The sequence below is a fragment of the Mobula hypostoma genome, chromosome 19, assembly GCF_963921235.1.
Source record: "Mobula hypostoma chromosome 19, sMobHyp1.1, whole genome shotgun sequence".
In the NCBI taxonomy this organism is placed as follows: domain Eukaryota; kingdom Metazoa; phylum Chordata; class Chondrichthyes; order Myliobatiformes; family Myliobatidae; genus Mobula; species Mobula hypostoma.
In genome coordinates this window covers 63,703,538-63,714,117 of record NC_086115.1, presented here as the reverse complement: position 1 = coordinate 63,714,117, position 10,580 = coordinate 63,703,538, and the positions used below count along the sequence as shown (strand labels likewise).

The following is a 10,580-nucleotide window of genomic DNA, read 5'->3' as shown; positions in this document are numbered from 1 at the left end:
TTTTTCGGTGTGAGTAACCGAGAAACACACATATTTAACAATAGTTCTGAAATACTGCAAGGAAAGAACATTTTACAAAGCAATACTTCAGCATGTGAAGAAGTTAGGATCGGTAATGAGATTGCATTGTATATGATTAGCCGCTAAATATGGAAGTCATTTTTAAATGCTCATTTTTTGTGAGATTAGGAAGTCAATTAATGGGTATTCTTGCAGTCATGCCTGTCATATATTAATGACTCACTCTGGTGGATTGCTGGGATAATTGCAGTTGATCGATTAAATAAGGGGAAAAAAAGATTGATTTATTGGTTTTTTTTGATGTTGCTTGAAACCGTGACATTAAAGTGTTTTACTCCTCGGCTGTCCTACCACGACCAGGTATCATGCAGATTAAGGTTAGTGCTTGGGTCACTGGGTTCTCAAAACTCCCACTTGCAAATCGCAGCGGGCTTGTTTTCTTTAAGTAAATCAATTGATCTATGAGGTCTAAGTAGTTCCTAAAACAGTGATACTGATCAGAGAATACAACAGGGAAAGCCGGCAGTGCTGTTAAACAAGGTTTGGGTTTCTGACTCAAGGCAGAAGGGGTGTCAGACTGACGCCCGTATATCAGGGAAATTGCTTTTCGTAGAACCACTTTTCATGAACAAGTTTCACGGTACCTTTCCTTGGTTTATAGTCATGTTGCTAATTTCCGCTAAGTTTTACAGAACGGGCCGGATATAAATTAAAGCTTGGGACGCTTGGCTACAATTAGCAAAGGAAACGAGAACCAGGGAGTCAGGAGATTGAAAACTAAACGTTAAACCAGATCAATTTTTAGAAGTTTTAATTCATCATATAAACAATTAACATCCAATTTGAGAAGCAATATCTCGCTCCACACTCCCATTATAATAGGCAGCGAATATAGAGGAAACCTTACCTTCACCATTAGCAAATACGACAAGGCGAATTTCTTAGCCAATTTTAAGTACACAGTAATATAACAGTCGTGTTTTCATGAACTTTAATATCTCACCCAGTTCACTCTTGAATTCGGTAAATAGACCTTTAGTACATTACAGCAAACTAGAACATTCTCGCTTCCATCCTCAAATGGACATCTAATGCAATAAAGAAACCACCTGGGTAAACTCTATGGAGCCGGTACAGAATTAATACAGGTATGCTGCCGACTGCGCGGCTGTTTATGCACACAGATAGATAGATAGATATACTGTTATTGCATTTTTAAAAATCTCGCCTCTCACTTCTACCGTTACTATAGTGAAAATTCTGCCGTTCGATTAACAACCCCAACCAGACCAATTCTTTCTCTTTGATATTTTAATGAAAATATTAATCCTGTGTCTGCACAATAAAAGATGGGTTTAACACAACAACACACAATGAACAATACCATAGGGGATTAAGAATTACGGCCTTTTATTACCAAGAGTTTCTCTGTGCGGTGAATTTCACAGTTTGAAATACACGAGAAATAATGACCAGGAAAGGTATTTTGGTAACATATTAATTTTTAAAAAATCTAAATCACGGTGTATAATTGGCACACCGTTTTATTTTGAGGGAGGCTGTTCTTTTTGAATGAGTAAATGGAATCAGCCGTGCAAGGTAAAGAAACTTCTAATGAGATAACTGTCCTGTGACTGTTTGATGCTTAGGAAAAGTGCGCCGAATTTGGTTCCAAGGATCAAGGCGAGCCGCCTATCCTCCAGTTATTTATCTTAATTCCGACTTGAAAAGATATAATTATCTAGTTTGAACAGACCTGGTATAAAATCCTTCTTTAGCCGGTCAGGGAAAGCTCATGTGTATTCAACGGCAGTCGGGTCCTCAGCGCCGCTTGGTGTACGCTGAGATAGTGGGTAATGAAGTTGTGTAGTCCTGTGATACAAAGGGCATTAACCTCATTAGCATGAAACCTTTTCTTCTAAGTATTGTGGAACCTTTTCAGCCTCCTAATCCCCTATTTTCAAAGATCGGTTTGTAATAAAGCTTTTAGGTTTTTCAAAGCTAATGGTATTCTCAAAAGATTTATTGCTGTTTCTGCGCAGGACGCTTCACGTTCTTCCTGCTAAGTATATGTACAGCGCAAGACGGAGCTCTTTTTTGCCCGATCCAGATGGGAAACCATTTAGAAAAACGACCACGTTGTTAGGTGCGAAGCTTTATACTAAAGAACTATAGAATCATTGGCATATTGTTGATCAAAACGGTTCAACGATAAGAACATATCAGCGTTATATCAGCGGCTAGAAACTTGGCATTAAATAAACGAAAAATAAATATTAGAGAAGCATGCGGGGAAACCCGTACCACGAGCCACAAAGCTATTCGGATACATGTTTCGAACAGTGCTATGAACTCCAGTGCAAACGGGCATCTCCCATGAACAAACTTTTAACAATATATTACATTTTACGATATATTTCATTTAAAAATAGTTTAAACCGTGTTCTCAATATGTAAAGATATCTTATTTCGTGTTGGTCATCCTGTAACGTTGCTGCATTTTATTGCCTCCCCTTTCACTCGAGAGCGTGCATTGCTATCGGTTTCTACAAACCGTGTTTCCCCATTGCGAAGACGCGTGTGGACAGTAATTAATTGTGCAATTTAAAGACACGAGTTAAAACAAAGCTCTTATTTTTCCTGTGCTTTGTAACTGCGCCGTATCACAGTGTGACGACTAGTGAGATTGTCCGCAGTTATGTCAAACTATTCCCCTATTCATGGATTAAGAGATTAAACGAACCAATAGCACGGCGTCCGCTTTCCTCATATTCCTGGTATGATAATTGCTTAAACTGATTTGCACTTTCACAAAAGATTTTAGGACTCTTTGTAGCTATACAGGGCAGACGAGGTTTCTGTGAATGGAAATAAAACTGATTAATGCAGCCTATCAGGATGAAAGGTAAATGAACCATGAAAAACATTGCCTGCCTCAGAAACCCGTTTTGTAGTCGAGAGCTGGTTACAAACAGTTCAAATGCTACAGTATTAATTGCTATTTCAATTAACTTAATAAAACTCTATTCTCTCCCTTGTACGGTGCAGTTTCGCGCATGTCAAGCGCCGACAAATTAATTTGTTCGCGCACCTCTGCTATCTTTTCTGATATGATGACAGAAAAAGCGTGAACAGGAAAAAATGTCAAAACAATGAAAGGCTGGAATGCACCCAATCATGTAGACATTGATTTAATAACTTAATCGCCAGAGAACCCTTCAAATTTTCTGTATAAAATATACAATTTCATTTCTCAACACATGCAAATCAAAATAATAGTAACTAATTATCTCGCATCAGCCGCACTAATTGGTCTCTTAATATAATATTTAGTACGATAGGGATTGTATCTTTGCGAATGTAATTGGTGGGAAGAAAAGCCCGCGTTCTGAAATGGGTCAGAAACTGAGAATTCAAAGGGTTAATTGATTCAATAATGTCAATCGAGTTAAATAGATTACAAAACACTGACAATATTATGGGCAGAGTTGGGTCATTTTGATTCGAACAAAACCCATACATGTCCACTAATTTGATTATTCTGAGCAGCGAATGGATAAATCTTTATTGACAATATATGACAATGACATACTTCTTGGAAGTATAATGTGTTAGAATTGCAACTAACTCAACGAACACAAGTATTTACATTCGATAGAAGACATTACAGAGACATCTTTCACTTTAGTGTCGCAATAAACACGCATTAATAGGCTCAGTGCTTCGTTGACCCACAGCCGCCCAGAGATGGTTAATGATTTTACTCCTAATCTTCTGTAGCAACTTGCAAGCAACCTCAGCCAAACCAGGTCACCTCACGGGAATTCTCATTTCGCTTCAGACTGATGAACAAAGAAAACTCCGGAATTCTCTTATAATTAAAAAAAAAGTTTCCTTATTTTAAATAAAGTACTGAAATTGTGATCAAATTTTTTTTTGTTTTGTTAATCCAAAGATATCTAACTTTGTTTATTGGTTTTGTGAACATTAAAACGCAGCACTTCTACCTGAAAGCTGTACACAATCACATCGACGCCAGAAGGTATAATTATTTAACAGGGATTTTTTTTTAAACAGCAAATTTTTCTCTGTAAAAAGCACACAGCTGACAGAACCTCTCTTAAAGCAAATAAGAAAAAATAAAAAAATTAGTCCCGCATTTTTGAATTTATAATAATCCATCTTTTTCACGATCGGCTCACATGCAATTCAAGTTTGTGAAACAGGTGTGGATTTTAGATATTTTGTTCCATTCAGTTCTTTATAATTTGAATTCGGAAGTGCAAAAAGTCCGGAATTGGATCAGGAGTACGCGTAAAAGCGAACTGCCTTACATTAAAGTCCGCTTGTCAATCATCTTGCCCGGAGTTGATTGATCGCTGCCTCTGGACAGCGCGCAGTGCCTCCTCTTGGACCTCCTTACCTCAGCTGCCTCGTCACAGGAATTGCATTTTGGATGAAGTGTTTTTATTTTCCCATTTTCTACATCAGCAACTCTGCTGTTTTCAAAGTAACACTATAGTTTGACATAGGTTTTGTTTCCAGTTCTAATCGTCCGAGGTGACATCGATCTCCTCAGGACTGGCCTGTTTAGTCGCAAGTCTCCATCGATTGACATGGTGGGTCCCCTTCTTCTTCTGCTGTGCATCTGTCCCCTCCTCTTCCAACTTCTGCCGCTTGAATTTCGTTCTTCTGTTCTGGAACCATACTTTTACCTAGAAAAGTCCCAGAAGTTTCCAATGAATTTGACAATAAAAGCGAATTATATTTGCATATTATTTTAGCAATACTGTGTTATAACTTTATTGCCCGCGATTCACACTTTCTCTGCGTTCATCAGTTAAACAAATGTTACCTTTTTAAATAAGTACTCGCGATATCTTTGATTATTATTGATTTGCTTGTAATTTCACGGGTTAGAGATTTTTCTTATTTTCCATATTAATTGATGCACGGATCATTCATGCCCTGTGTATGTACACGTGCCCTAGAATTAAACTTGAGTGAAAAGAAATGTGTTTAGGCCGAGTGCTCAATAGCGGCTTGAACATTAGTCTGTGTAGCTGCTTACTGTAATAATTCTCTCGGTGAAGATATGCCAGGAAAGTTTAGATTTGGTGTATTTCATTAAATAAACTAACATATACCATTCTCCAAATCAAACCGTGACCTTCGCGCCCTTTCCTTTGTTACCCTACCAATCCTACTGCCACCCCATCCGCTATTGCAGTTTCACACCAATAGAAAATTCCGACAAACACCTTTTTTTTTACGTTTTACGACCTCGCCACATATTTATAAGGCACACACTGGCTGGGAATTTCTTGACAAAACAAAAATCAAAACAATTCTAATTCCACTCTCTGTCTTCTGAAGCAAACATCTCGACTCAATGACTTGCGACATTACAAAGTTGCGCACGAGAGTCTCGGAGGGAAGAGGGCCGCCCGCTGCAGCCAACTACTTTACAAACAGACAGACAGACACACACACAACACCTCTAAGATCAATGTTTCCGCTTTGAAACGAGTTGTATTTGCCCATTATATAAAATATAAAATTACCACAAATTTCTTTGCTAAAATCTATGTGCACGTTTCACTGAGAGCGATGTGCACAATGCTAAAATTCGGGGGAAATGAATTATACTAATTGCCTCTGCAAGTGCAATCGTGATGCAAACACATTTCATACATTATTAAAACCCTGAACATAAGGGTGCCAGATTAATGAAGAAATTGTATATTAAAGCACTCAGACACGTATATGGATTTGCGCTGGGAATCTCTTGTCCGTTAGTTGTCGCATGATAAACAACTCTGTCCCTCTCCCTCACCCTCTCCCTCTCCCCCACCCTCACCCTCTCCCTCTCTTCGCTAAGTGAGGGGGAGTCTGCTGGTCTCCAAAGGGATCTCGCGTGTTCAGGCCAAATCCGTCAGCCAGACAAAAGCACCCAGCCAGCACCGATTCGCATCACACAAAGCCACCTTAAAGAAGACATTAAATAGGAAATTAAGCCTGACCGCTCCCTTGTTCGTCAGGCGAATGGAGAAGGCGACCTATTTGTTCCCACTCAATGTTTTGCCCGAGACGATTTTGAAAAGCACAAAGCTTTCTAAAATGGAGCAAGTCCACAGACCTTTACGGTTTATGTGCCCGCGTTATGCTGTTTCCTACTCTAAGTCTCTTCCGCCTCTTTTTTTTGTACCTGCATATACTCCACTTATCAACCGTCATTAAGAATTCGCGGCTGTAAGGAACTCGCTGACAGAAATGGTCTGATACAAATATTCAACGGGACTTGAAATGTCAGATGTCATCAGTACTTCTTGGTGACTCCTTTCTCAAAGCGGCAGCGCTGAAGATCTTAAACATCATTCCTATCTAACCAAACCCAACGGCCGAAGAGAGCGGCTCCTAATATTCGTGACTGCAATTAGCAACAGCGCGGATTCCGGCCAGATTCAACGTTAAACTATCACCCATATTATATGTGATCAACGCTGTACAAAATTACACAATTTCTCCTCATTATTTTAATAAATATTTAACGAGTATTTTTGGAAAAATTAAAATCAGCATATCAAACCATAGAAAGTGTCTGGATTTCTCCAGGATCTTCCCTGCACGAATATACTTGACCAGAACACTCTTCTAGTATTTAATATAAACTCTATTGCCTTTTACAACAACCCGCTAAAAATGTATCAAAAATTGACTGAAAATTCACTGAGGAGTATTACATTAGAAACGACTGCTGCTATGCCTTGGAAGCAACTTTGTTTCCATGTAAGTTCACCAGCACACTTGTTTTACATTTAAAAATCATCATCAATAAGAGAGAGAAGCGAGTTTTTCTCACCTGAGTTTCTGTTAAACTGAGACTGTGGGCCAGTTGTTTCCGTTCTGCTCCCACTACATAGTGATTTTTCTCGAAGGCGTGCTCCAGCCTTAGCAACTGAGACGGCGAGAAGGCCGTTCGGATGCGCTTGGGCTTTCTGGCGAGTGCATTGTGCAATAAAAAACTCTCTGGGCTCGTCTCGTTCCCTGAGAATCACACAAGAAGTCAACAAATAGAGTTCAGGGCCGTCTCGTAACGCCACCAAAATGTTGCCTCTGATGGCAGTTTTGAAAATCATTTTCCTTTTCTTTTTTCCAGAATTCAGTTTGCACGAAAGTTAGTCACAATCACCGAAACAGCAATGTTAACGCTGAAGCCCGCCTGTTGTTGCCGGTACCTTCCCAACGTCTCAACAGAGCAGTTTGTCAAGTTAATTTACAGAATTCGTTCAATATAACATATTTTTAAAAAACATAGTGTACAATTGAAATAAATAGAATAAGCGAGAATTATGCGCCACAGCCTATTAATCTGAACGAACACAAATCCAAAATACTGAATATATTTATCACTGCACAACCAAAACTCAACACCAAGATATAATTGTCAATTTATCGAGCGTATATTTCAAAAATAACACTTCAATCGCCACAGGAGGGGTAAAATGAACAAAACGCCAATTTAAAAAGAGTTTACTCGTAAGTGCATTGAGTTCACTCAGAAAATGTCCAGTCTAAAAAAAATTGCCTTAACGTTCTTAGCCTACTTGTCTCGGTTCCATTTAGTAGAACACATTTGGAATTTTATATAATTCACTTGGATAGCGGCCACGTATATAAAGGGGGAAAAGACGAAAAAATGGCGAGACGGCCAGAGTTATAGAAATCCGCAGATTTTCCCTGACGGAAGCACTGTGCAGGCACCGCCGTCGGCCTCTGGTCGTTCAACGCCCATTTACGGGAGTGAGTCGGAAACGAAATGAAAATCGCATGCGAATGTGTTTCTAATGCCGGCCGAAAGCGCTACATTACAGTGCTTGTATTGAAGGGATCGCCGGCCATGGCAAGATCTATTAATTCGTGCAAAAAGTCAACAATTTGAACCCCTTTCTATGAGGCCGCTCCTGTAAGATCATTTCACCGTTTGCCACGCACAGCTTCTGAATTTTGGGAATTACAAACAGTGTCTCCTAACCCCACGACTACCCCCCACCCCTCCCGCCACTCTCACCCCGACTTCCACAACTCTCAAAGCAGAGCAGCTCTCTGCCAAACTCTGCAAAAGGGCCTGGCAGCAAACTCTCGTATCAAACTTTCCGTCTCCTTCACTGGACAATAAGTCAGAGTGGTGTTATACGGAGAGCGGTAAGTATAGATCTGTCACGGCGGAAATGGGAGAGCATAAAATGCTTCTGCTGTGCATTGCAGGCATTAAGAAATAAAATCAAAAATCTGTGGATTAAAATTGGACGTACCTTGAAACCTGTGTCCCAGATATCTGTACCTGTGTATTAGCCATGGATAGAAACTCGAAGGGTCTCTTTGTTGCGATGCAAATAAGGGATGTGGAGAATGGGACGACTGCAGAGGGTGAGCTGCTAAAGCATGTGGAGGCACTGGGTGAACCGGTACCGCCGAGTTGGTTTGGTGAGAGACCGCGTCAGCGAACACCAGCTCCGGATTGGAGTAGATCGCCCTGCCGCTGGTAGGAAAGCCGTTCAGGAATGGATTCACGGGGCTAGAGTTCGCATAGCTGAGGGCGGCTGGCCTTATAGGTTCCTCTGATCTCGATGCAGGCAGGGGACTGTCCTTGGCTACCAGAGATTCAATGGTAAAACATCGCTTAGGTGTAGGCTGAAACATGGTTTTTTGCCAGTCAGTATATCCTCAGTGCAAGAGAGTGAGAGAAAGAGAAACGGGCAGTCGTGCGACACTCCCCCCAAAAAGAAAAGTATTACTTATGAGATTAAGGACGAGTACATTAAAAGTTGGTCCGCGAACACTTTAGAAACGATGTGGCCACATTGTCCAGGGACAATCCATCTATGCGGTCACTTTATCACACGGCTGGAAAGTTGTGCAAACGATTTGTTAGTTCATGAGCTAATTAGAGCTGATATCACATAAACAGCTTCCACTGAAGCCCTGTAATGGCTTGATGATTGGTCGCTATTACTCGCCTTGAGGTTGAGCGGAGACTCTTAAGTGCGTCAAATACTCTTTAAACCCGGAGAGGTGGATTCAGTCCGTACGGAATGGAGCGAGGCACCGGGCAATAAAACCTCGGCCACCACTCACAGCTTCATCTTCCGGCGGGGGATAGGTGTTAGGCAGAAATCCCAATTCGATTTGCCAAAGGTCCTTCTAAATAAAGACTTCTTGCAGAAGTAGAAAAGAAAGTTCTGCAGAGACAAATCTGCAAACGTGGATTTCTAATCTGTTCCTTGAATTTTCTCCAACGCACGTCGTAACGTTCTTTAAGTTTACTCCGCATCGCACAATATATAACAGTAACACAGGATTAGAGAGGGGGTTTAGAAATGATTCCTAAAACAACAAAGTCTAAATCGCTATCGAATGAAAAGCGCGCAGTCTCTCTTAATGCCGGCTCGCTCCTGAGTTTAGTTGCTGCCTCGCATCCAGGGACTTTGTTCGGACCGAGTCCCTATATTTCTATTGGTCAGGTAGGGGAATTATGCTATTAGATAATTATATCGACTCTGCGCAGTCTGTGTGGTTCCTGAGTGCTTTAATATCCCTTTCTCTTGCTTCGTGTTAATAGTTCGGGCTGTATTAAGTAAATAATCTTTAAAAAGCCTCCGTGTATCACTCGCGATCATTCAAGAGAACTCTGTGAACAGGTATTTGCCAAATTCATTTAGACTGAAAGATTAAATTGGGAAACATCTTGTTAATCGCCGATTTTATGTTCTCTCTCTTTCCCACTGTATTTGCGGGGATTGACATTTAAAGGGGAGTTCCTTCTTATGGACAGTTACACATGCTTTTGGGGAGAAAACGGACGTTCAATAGTACCTCTTATCAGATGTCAGCAGAAATATTGAACGCTAGCAATTAGAATTTTGCCGTGCATCCATTGTAACGTGAATCGCTTATCACTACTGCCGTGTGTACACTGTGCTGCCAAACATCAGTTCAAAGTAGCAAAGTATCTTTCACCGTGCCCCATTGTCTCATAGCTTAATGATTGCGCTCTTACCATTCATGGGACCGCTGCAATTAAAGGCCTAATGTTTTAAATATCGCGGTGTTTTATTCTTATGAGCTATTAGCGCTGCGAGAGTGACGTCAAGGAGATTATTTCCATATTATTAATACTCGAAACCATAATGAATTCTATATTGGATCTCAGAGGTGAATTGGGCCCTAGCAAAATTCCTGGCCTACTGTAGCCATGTATCCTTCACTGAGAAGTTAAAATCCTTTTTATCCTTGTATGTAAATAAATACAAATAAATAATACAAATCTGAACAGTTTATTTATTACAGACCTTAACTGTAAAATGTTTTTGTCTTGTAAAGATATACACAGTCTATGAGAATGGGCCTTTTTTGAAGCCGTTACAATGGAATTCACTGTTAGTGTTTAAATATAATCTAAACCAGTGATTCGGTTAATCTTATATTTCAATTGTTTTCAGTCGGAAAATATTTCCCTTATTTTAGGGTCAGCCTTTTAGTTCTTATTCAATATGTAG

At 40.2% G+C, this 10,580-nt stretch overlaps 1 protein-coding gene across 1 annotated transcript; it reads right to left on the bottom strand.

Annotated features, from left to right (window-relative positions):
* Positions 1 to 756: 756 nt before the first annotated feature.
* On the bottom strand, positions 757 to 9,459 carry emx2 (empty spiracles homeobox 2). Its single transcript, XM_063072052.1, has 3 exons — positions 8,337 to 9,459; positions 6,884 to 7,068; positions 757 to 4,736 (listed from the first exon to the last, which is right to left on the bottom strand). The coding sequence occupies exons 1-3, from the start codon at positions 8,722 to 8,724 to the stop codon at positions 4,569 to 4,571; spliced, it is 741 nt and encodes a 246-aa protein (XP_062928122.1). The 5' UTR covers positions 8,725 to 9,459; the 3' UTR covers positions 757 to 4,568.
* Positions 9,460 to 10,580: the final 1,121 nt, after the last annotated feature.

What these genes read in the sequence shown, in the direction of transcription:
- emx2 (XM_063072052.1), bottom strand. Translation starts at nt 8,724, where the DNA reads ATGTTTCAGCCTACACCTAAGCGATGTTTTACCATTGAATCTCTGGTA. An exon ending in TCTGGGACACAGGTTTCAAG is followed by an intron (nt 7,069 to 8,336) that starts GTACGTCCAATT and finishes TGTGATTCTCAG; the next exon opens with GGAACGAGACGAGCCCAGAG. An exon ending in TCAGTTTAACAGAAACTCAG is followed by an intron (nt 4,737 to 6,883) that starts GTGAGAAAAACT and finishes GGACTTTTCTAG; the next exon opens with GTAAAAGTATGGTTCCAGAA.